A 13,655-nucleotide genomic window follows, 5' to 3' on the forward strand; every position below is an offset into this window, starting at 1 on the left:
AATATTAGCTTATGGTCAGAGGTGATCTTTTTGTCACCATTGTTGAGAGTCATATGCTAATTCTTGATGTCTGAGTGTGTCTACCACAACACTTTTCAAACCTTAAATAAAAGAAGATTTTTTTTGTATTTGATTTGATAATTTGGATTCAATTCAAAAGGCATACTCTACAAGGGGCAGTGCTGCTATAATCCATAAGGTAAACTTAACTCAGAAATTATGCTCTCTGTGAGTTCAGTGCTTCAGGCCAATTATTGATTATGTTAAAACACAACATAGTGAAACACTTTTCACTTTGTTCATCTGGCTGTGATTACTAAATTACAGCAGCCAAACAAATTATAAAGTAAATAAAGTACGGGTCAAGAGCACAACTAAACTAAACACTGATCTCCATAATGGTGACAATTTTACATTAATTTTATTCTTCAGTGATTCTGCTTGTTAACATCAGGTGTCTTCAATAATGCTCAATCATAACTCAATTAATGACTTAATTATCTCATTAACTTTAACACTGCTTCAGTGTTTATTTAACACTCTCTGAGTGTGGACTCATATAAACACTGAGCAGTGTTAATTTAACACTGGGGATTTTGCTGTGTAATGACCCATCAAGGATGATATGAGAAATAAAAGCAGGTTTAAAATTAGACCCCATTCAAGTCAATAGGGTGCACATTTTAAAAAGAGGATAACACGGTGTTTTTTGTCGTTGTTCTTTTAAGGCGCTTGATGCAATGATTGCATTTTTAAATCCACATTGAATTTTGCTACGTTCATCGCGGGTATTTAATAAAAATGTAATCGTAAGTGTCTTAACTGTTAGTGTAAATGCAATTTAGAAAAAAAAGCATTTAAATTATCATTTTGCTACAATTTTAGCTTGAACATGTTAAAGGCATAATTCACCCAAAAATTGAAATTCTTTCATTAATATTAGCTTTGTATACATTTTCACAGCACTTATAAACACAATGTTCAATCGTAACAAAAACTGGTACACTTGAACACATAAAAAATCCCAATCTCAATGCATCAAATTCTACTCCAAGGGAGTCTAATAAAAAACAAAAAATTATAACTAAGAAAATAAATCAGAAGTGCAATGTTTTGATCAATGAAGCAGAAATTCTACAATTGTATTTTTTCCTTAAATTTTTGCCTTCTGATTTTATATTAAACAGACCAAATGCTATCTCTGACTGAAACCGATAAAACTTGAATAGGCTGGCACCTGTTTTTTGAGGACTTCTATGTGTGGGATACAGCCTCGGCAGTACGCTTCCAAAATCAGAGCGAAATGAACCGATACCGCTGGCATGTACATTTCAGACCTGTAACACACAACACACACACACACACACACACACACACACAATCATAACCTTGAGTTCAGCGTAAGCATCCTGAAATACCAGGTGAACTGAATTATTGACATATTCAGGCTTCTTCACATGGACACACTTGCCTGAGATGCCAGAATGGGAAATGGCCGATTTTTCGGCTGGACTGAGCGCGCTCCAGGAGGAACCGGCTGAGGGCGCAGTCGTAGTACGGCTCGTAGCACAACACCTGCACAAGCTGCAGCAGATACTGCAACAGCTCGTCATCACTAACACACACACACACACATGAACAAACATTCAGGGTTTCAGCATTTCTCATGTGGTTTCCTTGACATGCTGTCTGCTCACCTCATATCTCGAAGGCAGATGACTGTAAATTCTCTGACATACTGGTCGGGGTAGTTGAAGTCCAGGAGCTCGAGAGCGTCTCGAGGGCATAGCTTGCAAATCTGCAGCAAAGCCTCTAGCTGCAGTACAAGAGAGTTTGAGTTTGAACACATCTACAGGGCAATGTCAATCAAGTCAAGGTCACCTTTATTTATATAGCGCTTTTTACAAAACAGGTTGTTCTAAAGCAGCTTTACAGTGATAACAGGAAAATAATGCAATAAAATTTGTTTCTAGAAGAAAATAGCGTCACAGTCCAGCTTAAGTAAGTTCAGTGATGGTTAATTTTTGTTGTAAAAAAGTTATTAATTTAGTTCATTTATATAAATAGCGCTCTGGAGAAAAGCGTGAAGTCATCGTCCAGCTCAGTTCAGTTCTCATATAATGGTGTCAATGCAGACAGATCAATAATATTGTTGAATATTAAATGTCCCCAATGAATGTGAATGTTTGAGCGTATACCTGAGCCATGTCTTCATGTTTGCTCCATTTGACAGACAGCAGCAGTTTGGGGAGAGACTGAGGGAAGTTTTCTCTGCAGTCGTAGCGAAGCGTCCAGATCAGATCTTTCTCATTCTCACACAGCTGAGACAGAGGATCCCTCTCCATGATCTCCTTCAGCTCGATGTAAAACTTCTTACCCCCACGACCCTACACGCATGGACCTCAACTCATCAGTGAGATCATCTCATAGAAACAATGGTATTTATGTGGAGGTTATGAAATTAATGCATGTTATCAATGGAATCGATAAAACCAGAATCCACAATTACATTAAAACAAGCTGGGACATTATTTGGTCTTTGTTACACTGTAATTATAGATTTAAGTATTGAGTAATATTAAGTAACTACATAGGGTTAGGATTAGTTGCATGTACTTATGCTTAATTTATAGTTATTACTATATTAACTACACAGCAAAATCCCCAGTGTTAAATCAACACTGCTCGGAGCATATATGGTCCCACTCTACAGAGTGTTAAAATAACACTGAATCAGTGTTAAGTTAATGAGATCATTAAGTGATTAATTAAGTGATGATTGAACATTAATGATGAACACCTGCTGTTAACAAGCACAATCACTGAAGGAAAGAGAAACACAAGAACTACAACTGACTTTTAGTCACAGCTTTAAATTAAATCAGCTGAAGATAAAAATAAGACATTCAATCTCTAAAGATTTCAGCAGAGGAGGAATAAACAACTCCACAAACAGCATTACCAGCTTCACTTATTACTAACCAGACTGACTTTATTGCTGGTATATGTCTATGGACAAAAGTTTAGATGTCGATGTTTTTTAAAAAAGGTCATCATTATGGTGATCAGTTTTCCCTTCAGTTGGGCAGTTTGACTCATGGCATTTTAAGTACGATTTTGGTCTTTGTAACAATATTTACCAAAACTCATAATATGTTACAAAAGAAGCTAAAAATATTAAATGTCCAGGTGTTATCGTTTTCATTATTATAAAGATGAAAGATTCACTAATCTTATCCCTGACAAAAAACAAAAGTTGTTATTAGTTATTAATAAAAGTCACTTTTTTTGACACAGAGCAGTCATCCTGAATTAAAAATTTGATATACATTTTAGATTTTTTTTTTAATTGTTATTTTTATATTAGAAACGACAGACATCAAGAATCAGAGTATGAATCTCAACAATGGTGACATGCTTCATGCTGCAATGCATGCTGGGAGCCATGATTTTTATACTATGGTGCCTCCCATAATGCATTGCGGCATAAAGCATGTCACCATTAATGAGATTCATATGGGGATTCTTGATGTCTGTGTGTTTGTCCAAAGATTACTTTCCCAATAATTAAAAAATAAAGATTCAGCTTGATGACTGATCTATAGAATGAAATGAATGTTATTGAAAATCTATTATTATCAAATAACCATTTTCAGTAAATGATAAACTTTTTTGATTTTTGTACTTGTTGAAAACTATAGGCCTATCACCTGACCATCTTTGTTGCTGGCTTTCTTTGCAACCTTTGTGTGTTTTGGTAAACACTGTTACAATGACCATGAAATCAAATATTAAAAAAAGAATCAAGTTGTACAACTAAAGGCAACACTGTTCACCATAATGGTGATTTTTGAATGGTGACTAAAACATCAACATCTAAACCTCTGTTAATTCTCAATACAACTTCTGTAGACGTCTGACAGAAATAAAGTCAGTCTGGTTAGTAATAAGTGAAGCTGGTAATGCTGTTTGTGGAGTTGTTTAATCGTTCACTGTTGAGATCTTCACAGATTGAATGTCTTATTTTTATCTTCAGCTGATTTAATTTAAAGCTGTGATTAAAAGTCAGTTGTAGTTCTTGTTTCTCTTTCCTTCAGTGATTGTGCTTGTTAACAGCAGGTGTCCATCATAATGTTCAATCATCACTTAATTAATCACTTAATAATCTCATTAACTTTAACACTGCTTCAGTGTTATTTTAACACTCTGTAGAGTGGGACCATATATGCTCCGAGCAGTGTTGATTTAACACTGGGGATTTTGCTGTGTACATGTAACGTGCAACAATGACACTGTAAAACAAACTGTTACCCATTATTTAAACATTATATAACCTTAGATGTTGAATGTATATGGATGTCACAATTTTACCATTGTTATGGTCTCAGTTCCTGCTATTTCTGCAGCTTTTTCCAGGATCTATGAAAGAAAAATATCAGAGCATGACAAATGTTGCCTCATGTTTGCTTATGAATGCGTGTACACTCACGAACCATTCACTGACCAATGCATGCAAACATGGTAAACGCATGCTTTTTTGGGTGCGAGTGCACTTTTTTTTTGTTTGTTGTTCAAGCAGAGTTTTGTTTGAAACATTTCGTAACTCTCAATTTTTGGCAACATTTTGGTAACTTGAAACTTAAAATGTTTTTTCAGCTAAAAATATTCCAGAAACACCTTACTGCGCATACGTAAAACATACTAAGAGTTAAGACATAGGCCTAATGACGTTATAAACTATCATTTTATTAGCAAAACATCGACTCCAGGCAGAGAAAGGTGGATTTGCAGTTATCAGTTTGTGTCAATATGCTGAATTTAGGGGTAAAATCATACCCTATATAGTATTGTTATATATTGTATTGACAACTGATCAATTAAATATTTACCATGGTATATTCTGCATAATTGGAAGTTTTTAAATAAACACTGACAAAAGGCTGAACGATATGACGCTATATAACATTGATATAAGTGATCACCCGGATTTAGACCTACCTATATTGTATTTATATAAAGGCAAATTTGCTGTATGTATTTCCCCGGCATCGAAATCAGGCACATGTAAATGTCAGGAGACACGATTCCTGGCTTGCATGTCAATATCCATGATCACTGGATCTTTGGTAAGTTGAAAGGAACACTATATCGAGTCCAACCTTTACTTTAAACTGATAATCGTTTGTTTTACTCGTGTATTCGCAGTTTCCTCTATTAACTCAAGTCTCTTCTGCCACTCAGTCCGGCTGAGGGAGTGTGTTCCCGCGGGAAAGAGACGTCAATGCATTCCCTCTATTGCCAAAGCAGTTTGCAGAAAATAAGTGACGTAACCAGAGAGTTCGGTTACACTTTATTTTAAGGAGACGTTGATTGATTGATTTTATTTGACCATTTTGTTTAAAATACGATACATCTTTGCACCATACATTAAAAGAAACAGTCTAAAAAGAAAGAAAGTTACACTCTATTTGCTCAAATAAGTACGGTGTAATATGAATTAACTACATGTACACAGCAAAAACTCCGGTGTTCACAGAAAACACTCCAGTGTTAAATTAACACTCCTGGGAGTTTATATGAGTCCACACTCAAGAGTGTAAAGTGTTAAAATATGAGTGTTAAATGAACACTCAAAAGTGTTAAAATTAATTAGATAATTAAGTTAATAATTGAGTGATGATTGAACATTAGTGATGAACACCTGATGATAACAAGCAGAATCACTGAAGGAGAAAATCTCAAATTGTAAGCCACCATTATGGAGATCAGTGTTTGCTTTAGTTGGGCTCTTGACCCTTATATTATTTACTTAAAATTCTGTGTGTCTGCTGTTATTAATTTATAACAGACAGATGATTAAAGAAAAAAAGTGATCTGTTGGTTATGTTATGACAATCATAATTTGAACTTGATCACTGAACCCTTATTCTGACTTAGTTTTAAGTTGTTTATTACAGCATAACTGTGATTCTACATAAATATCAAGAATTGTTGATAAATAAATACGGAATAATTTGTTTTTATTTATTATAAATTGTTTATTAACCTGTTAGCCTTCAGCGCCACTTTTGAAAAATCCCCAGAAATTGCATACCCAACCTAAAAAAGATTCAATTCATTGACCCTTCGTCCTAAAAGCTCAAGTATGGTCTCATTTGAAAGCTGACACCTGGCACTTTATTGGAAATGTAGAATGAATTATTGTCATAATGAAAAAAAAATTATGAATAGCTTCAAAGTTGTGTAAGTTATTAGAAATTTATTTTTATGAAACATCTTCATGAAAATTAAATTGAAGTTGGCCCGTCAGCACTCTAGAAATGCACTCCAGCTAAAGACACATGTCTGACCATGTTATATTTAAAATTTGAAGGTGATAAGTCTAAAACTCTGTATTTTGTTAAATGTTTTTCAAGATCATCTCAAATGACTTTATTTTGAATTGACTCTAAAATGCAAACTTGTGTTTATTGTCATCTATTAGCATCTATTCAGTCTATTGTCTCTATTGTTTTGTGGTGCAAACGAGCCCCATTCAGTGTCACTCTCTCCTGCTCACATTTACACCTCTCCAGCCTGCTTATGGCCATAAATATTATTTTCCTTTGTCTCCATTATAATCGCTAACGACTGGCTAATCACGGTGTTTCACCCCCTAATTTCTTTCATAATCTTCACTTCACATTTGAAACTGTATCAAATGCCTTTCTCAAATAAAGAAATATTTCAGTAAGCATTCCGATTTAGAAAAAAAATCATAAAAAATAACAGCTAGATGGCAGGTGCAACTAGAGAGCTAGCTAGCATGTTAGCTTAGCACACCATCAATACACGACAATTTATGAGATTAAAACCCTGTTTTATGCTCCAAACTTACTTTATAGCGCAGGTCGAGTGTTTTAAATAATCTTCTATGAGCTTATTTGGCTTCAGAAAAGAAAATCAGACAGAAAATAAATGAGTTTATGGTATTCTGCATGTTTGTAAAGTCTATATCGATTAGCATTGCATTATACATATAATCTATTATTATAAAAATACCTGACATGGCTCGAAGAACACAGGTAAATCAAATATCATTGCAATCATGTTTATTGTCTTCAAAACATCTTTATCTGCATGTTATAGCGATCTCTGAAAGCTAACATTAGCTGTGTTTATGTCAGTGACGTCCTGGAAGGTCACAGGTTATTGTTCTTCTTCGTGAGCTCCCATATTTGGAAAAAACTGTGCATAGAGCGCCCTCATTCTGCTGTATGGATTGAAAACACAGTACATCAGAGTATCCAGCGCTCTTTATGTATACATCGACGCATTTGGATATAAATTCAATAAATATTATTCCTGTCTATAGAAATATGATGTAAACCTATGATAATATATCAATATTTCTCCAAATCTGCACATTTTTGAGCCAAAAGCCCTGAGGAACGTTGTTTTGTCACGCGTTCTCAAGACAACAGCACCGGAGTTTTTTTCTGAATGGAGCAGCTGACGCTCATAATTCATATTAAAGGTATCGACTCATTTTTTCATTACATAAATCCTGACACAAATTAAGACATAACTGTCACTATAAGTTTCTCAGAATACAATAGTGGTCAAATACTGAAACGTGAGACTTATATATTTTTAATGATGTATAGTTTGTCAAGGTAATAACATTAAATCTGATAGTAACTTTGAACTATTTAAAAAAAAAAACGCTTCAGAGCGTCCTCGCTCTGGTGAAGGCTAACAGGTTAACAAAAAAAATCTTTATTTTAGGCACACACAGACATGAAGATTCAGTCTATGCATCTCAACAATGGTGATGAGCAAAATATTCAATTAAAAGGTCATAATTTATTAATTCCGCAATGCATGATGGGAGCCATTAATGAGTTGATTGGTGGCAGCCGCTGCAACATGCTTTATATTCTTGTCACCATTGTTGAGATTCACAGGCTGATTATTGATGTCTGTGTTTCTAAATAAAGTGATTTAAAAGTCTCTTGATCAGAACAATGTTTATTAAATATTTTGGACTATGTTAAAAATACTGAAAATCATATGCTTTAGTATCAGAGAGCTGCTTTATTATCAATTTACACCAATCTATCTAAATATGTTTTGTTTATTTCAGATCACAATATGATTATGTCAAAACATAATCAACACCATCAGATCACAATTTCTCTTTGTCCATCTGACTGTTACCAATCAGTAACAGCAGACAAGCAAAATCTGCAAGTTAATAATATAAGGGTCAAGAGCCCAACTAAAGCAAACACTGATCTCCATAATGGTGACTTACAATTTGTGATTTTCTCCTTCTGTGATTCTGCTTGTTAACATCAGGTGTTCATCAATAATGCTCAATCATCACTCAATTATTAACTTAATTATCTCATTAACTTTAACACTCTTGAGTGTTCATTTAACACTCATATTTTAACACTTTACACTCTTGAGTGTGGACTCATATACACTCCCAGGAGTGTTAATTTAACACTGGAGTTTTTGCTGTGTACCTAGAGTTACGGTTAGGGTTAGTTACTTATATATTATGAATAATTTACTGTTAACCATGGGTATCTATGGGTACAATACATGACTAAACATCGTTTTCAAATACCTCCGTTTTTACAATCAACACTACAATGCAAAAACAGCGTTTTCAAATTGATCCACGTGGGAGAGTGTTTTCAAACAGCTGTTTACAAAAACTCAATGTGGACGGCCAAAATGGAGAGAAAACGTATTAGTGTGGACAAGGCCTAAGAGTTTTGAGCCACATTATTATTTAAAATTAGTTTTTCCACACTAGTGTTGTGATAATACTTTTTTTTTTTTTTTTTTAAACAGCTCCTTGACCGCATGAATAAACAAAACTCTGATTAATCACTTTATATGTCAGTCCGACAGCTTTGTCTAAGTGGGCTATTCTTGACAAAAATATTGTGTAGAAGCCAATCAGGCAATTTTCTAATAGCTCTGCTTTTTTTTATTCAGTAAATGGAGTGTGGACCAAAAACTAGTAATATATAGTAACTAGTTACATATCCACACTATATTGGGATTTCAAATTTCTGTCTATAAAATAATAAGTACCCAAGATAATGTGTGCAAGTAGTCGTGCATACATGTTTTATGTGTTTAATTAGTCGTCTTCACATGTGTGAGTGTGATATGTGAGATATGGATACCTTGTCAAAAGCGGGAAATACAACTGGTTGTGTTGAGTATTCAGGAAAGCTTATATGCAGTTCTGTGGCGTTCTCTGTGTATGGATTGGTCTGAATCGTCCCAATAGGGTTCAACATCTCTTCCAGCTCATCTGCAACACACAGAAAAAGGCCATTTCCTGAACACATTTCCTTTCAAGACATCAGTGCACGACCTTCCACAAGATGAAGTACTACCCCCAGATGAACTGATAACTCACACAGAGTTTTTCTAAGTCTACACACACACACACACACACACACACACACACACACACACCCTGTGACACATCCCAGTGACACTCCCCAGCAGTTTACACAACCACGTAGTCACAATCACACCCCAGTAAGCTGGGAATATTTCCTCTGTAAGTTGGTGTGCTTGATGAATTAATTACACAATAGTTATTTGTGTCTCGCAAAGAGAAAATACATTACCAACATGGTTTGAAATGAACACCCGCCAAATGTGGGTAAAAAAAGTATCAAGTGAAAAAGTTCATTTCAAACCCTGGCTACCAATCAAACAAACCCACATATTCGATTGTAGGCGCGTGTAGCTCTCTTGCTGATATACCTGATGATTTTGGAGTTAATTACTTAAAATGCAATTCATCATCATGCAAAAAACGAAAAAGCACGAGCTTTTGTGATATGTTGTTAGAATAGACAGTAGAATAGTGTGTATTATGTCCCATCGGGACCAGATGTGAGATCCACCAATAAGAAAGGTTCCCGAATATCAATCCATTTGTTAATTGGTTAAAATGAATGGAGAATCTCTCCTTTTTTCCCATTGGTTCTCAACCATTTTTGGCGCCTATGAATGTGTGTATGTGTGTGTGTGGGTTCTCACCAGGGAAAGAGGACCAGCAGTGAAGGATAATGTCCCCAGTCTTCAGCTGCCCTCTAGTCAAACACCATCGTGTTCACCCATGCTATTGGGTAGTGCTAGACAGGAAATACAACAAACAAAACCGATGATCAGTTAGTAGCCCCTTTCACACAGCAATCCGGTAAATTACCATAAAATTGGCCGAACGACTTTACCGGTGAATTAAAAAGCCAGCATTCTGCTGTCATGAATAGATTTCACCGGAGGCAAGATGTAGCGAACCCAAATGCAACTTTAATTATAAACATTAAACCAAACATAAAACAAAGGCTGGAAACCAGAACAAGCGACAGGAAACATTCAATACTAGACAAAGACACAGGGCAAACATGAGGGCTTAAATACACAAGACTAACGACAAGACAAGGGACACCTGTGAACAATAATCAGATGATTAACCAATGACAAGACACATGGCAGGATCACATGACAAACAGAATCACATGACAAGACAATAACCAGGAACAAAACCCACACCGTGACATAGCCCCTCCCCTATGGGCGGCTCCTGACGCCCATAAGGGAAAAAAAAACAAAGACAAAAAACAAAACATGAAAGTTCAGGTGGGCGGTGAAGCGGAGGCGGACTCGGGGGAGGGATGGAGGGCCAGGCCCGTGGAGTGGAAGAGGGCCTGGAGATTGAGGCTGCGCAGGCGACCAGGGCGGAGCAGGCTGCGCAGGCGACCAGGGCGGAGCAGGACGAGCAGGCGGCCAGGGCGGAGCAGGACGAGCAGGCGGCCAGGGCGGAGCAGGACGTGGGCGTGGCCACGGCAGAGCAGTCGAACCCTCGGGCGTCCAGGGCGGAGCTGTTGGACCCTCGGGCGTCCAGGGCGGAGCTGTTGGACCCTCGGGCGTCCAGGGCGGAGCAGGCTGTGGGCGTGACCACGGCGGAGAAGACCCTTCGGGCGGCCACGGCGGAGAAGACCCTTCGGGCGGCCACGGCGGAGAAGACCCTTCGGGCGGCCACGGCGGAGAAGACCCTTCGGGCGGCCACGGCGGCGAAGGCCCTTCGGGCGGCCACGGCGGTGAAGGCCCTTCGGGCGGCCACGGCGGTGAAGGCCCTTCGGGCGGCCACGGCGGTGAAGACCCTTCTGGCGGCCACGGCGGTGAGGGATTGCCCCCCCAAAAAATGTTCTTGGGGAGAACAGACACCAGCTCAGGAACAGACAGCATGGCGGCAGCCATCTTGTCCGGAGACACTGGCTCGGCGGACGTGACGAGCGGTGGAGGGGTCTCTGGGCTGGACGGGACCGGCGGCGAAGGAAGCTCTGGACTGGACGGGACCAGCGGCGCAGGATCAGCGGGCTCTGGCGCAGGATCAGCGGGCTCTGGCGCAGGATCAGCGGGCTCTGGCGCAGGATCAGCGGGCTCTGGCGCAGGATCAGCGGGCTCTGGCGCAGGATCAGCGGGCTCTGGCGCAGGATCAGCGGGCTCTGGCGCAGGATCAGCGGGCTCTGGCGCAGGATCAGCGGGCTCTGGCGCAGGATCAGCGGGCTCTGGCGCAGGATCAGCGGCAACTAGAACAGTTACAGCCACAAGGACAGACACAAACACAGAAACAGACACTGACCCAGGCACAGGAAGAGTCTCTGGATCGGCAGGCGTGACGTGGACAGTCTCTGGATCGGCAGGCGTGACGTGGACAGTCTCTGGATCGGCAGGCGTGACGTGGACAGTCTCTGGATCGGCAGGCGTGACGTGGACAGTCTCTGGATCGGCAGGCGTGACGTGGACAGTCTCTGGATCGGCAGGCGTGACGTGGACAGTCTCTGGATCGGCAGGCGTGACGTGGACAGTCTCTGGATCGGCAGGCGTGACGTGGACAGTCTCTGGATCGGCAGGACTGACGTGGACAGTCTCTGGATCGGCAGGACTGACGTGGACAGTCTCTGGATCGGCAGGACTGACGTGAAGCTCTGGCTCGGCAGGACTGACGTGAAGAACAGGTTTGGGAGAACGAAACCCTGGGTTGTGTTTGCTAGCAGCCCTTCTGGCCGATCGCACAGACGCCAGCGGTGGGTCTGTCATGCTGGATAGCAATCTTGGACGTCCAGAGTCCGATCTGGTGGCCGGTCTGAGGGCTGGCGTGACGTGAAGAAACTCAATCTCAGCGGGACTGACGTGAAGCTCGGCAGGACTGACGTGAAGCTCTGGCTCAGAGGATACCGTGGGCTTGCGGGGCTCCTCATCCGCAAAGCCTACAGTGCACGACGAGCCGCTCCACATCAGGGCAAAGTCAATATACTCCACCAGAGTGTTACGAGGGGTATTGGCTGGCATGAGCTGGTAAAGTGGTTCATTGAGTCCATGGCGGAACATGTCCTTTAACACAGCATCATTGAAACCCTCCCCATGGCAAAGCTCGCAGAATTCCTTAACGTAATCCTCGACTGGACGGTTTCCCTGGCTGAGGCGGAAGAGGCGGATTGCTGGGTCCATGATGTGGTCTAGTATTCTGTCATGAATAGATTTCACCGGAGGCAAGATGTAGCGAACCCAAATGCAACTTTAATTATAAACATTAAACCAAACATAAAACAAAGGCTGGAAACCAGAACAAGCGACAGGAAACATTCAATACTAGACAAAGACACAGGGCAAACATGAGGGCTTAAATACACAAGACTAACGACAAGACAAGGGACACCTGTGAACAATAATCAGATGATTAACCAATGACAAGACACATGGCAGGATCACATGACAAACAGAATCACATGACAAGACAATAACCAGGAACAAAACCCACACCGTGACATCTGCGTTCGCTTACTGGTAAATTGCCAGAACAAAATTACCGGTATATTTGAAAAGGTCTTGTTCACATATGATCTGTTACTGGTAATTTACCAGTAAAGACTGTATGTGTGAAATGGGCTATAGTGTATGTGACAGTGCTCGAATTAAGGGGTGGGGGATAGACTTGGGAGGTGTAGGATCCCCAATTATTGTTTTGGCAACCATCGGAAAAGTAAGTACGAGGACTAGTGTGTGATTGCTTAAGAATGTGTGCTATGAATAAAGTCTGTGCGTGTGTTAATCTTACCACTTTCCCTGCCTTGCAGATAGTCTGGTATTTGCTCTGGGGGTTCTTGGTGGATCTCTGTTTCTTCACTTTGTCCATGACAGCGTAGATGGCGAAACAGAGGCGGGCCATGCGCGGCAGGTCGCAGACAGGGATGTCGAACTCCAGCGGTTTGTTCCACACGTGCTCAGACCGACTGCTGCTCTCGCTGCTGACCGCCGTCTTGCACAACATCTCCGTGCCGTGAAACAGCCCCGCTCGAACCTGGATCTACACGCACACAAGTTACAGAAATGACATGCAACTGTTTTTGGATTAGATTATTCAAATGTATGTGCAAATGCTACTCTTATCCAGGTCATTGACAATAACAGATTTGTCATGATGAATAATATTCAGCAATAATACGGGTTTGACTGCACTGACGCCAATGGATGAGAACTGAACTGGGCTGACGATGACTGTTTTCTGCAGAACTGCTTTATAGATGAATTGAACTCACTGCATATTGATAATCTTTACACAGTTA

The 13,655-nt window shown here is 40.0% G+C and overlaps 1 protein-coding gene across 1 annotated transcript; it reads right to left on the minus strand.

The window, feature by feature from the left end:
- Nucleotides 1-1,443: 1,443 nt before the first annotated feature.
- On the minus strand, nucleotides 1,444-10,109 carry LOC307010395 (phosphatidylinositol 4,5-bisphosphate 3-kinase catalytic subunit beta isoform-like; the record flags this gene model as incomplete). The annotated part of the gene is made up of 6 exons (XM_079635019.1): nucleotides 10,063-10,109; nucleotides 9,189-9,319; nucleotides 4,372-4,419; nucleotides 2,199-2,387; nucleotides 1,698-1,816; nucleotides 1,444-1,615 (listed from the first exon to the last, which is right to left on the minus strand). The coding sequence occupies exons 2-6, from the start codon at nucleotides 9,303-9,305 to the stop codon at nucleotides 1,444-1,446; spliced, it is 645 nt and encodes a 214-aa protein (XP_079491145.1). The 5' UTR covers nucleotides 9,306-9,319; nucleotides 10,063-10,109.
- Nucleotides 10,110-13,655: the final 3,546 nt, after the last annotated feature.

This window comes from Phoxinus phoxinus, assembly GCF_949152265.1.
Source record: "Phoxinus phoxinus genome assembly, chromosome: 1".
Classification (NCBI taxonomy): domain Eukaryota; kingdom Metazoa; phylum Chordata; class Actinopteri; order Cypriniformes; family Leuciscidae; genus Phoxinus; species Phoxinus phoxinus.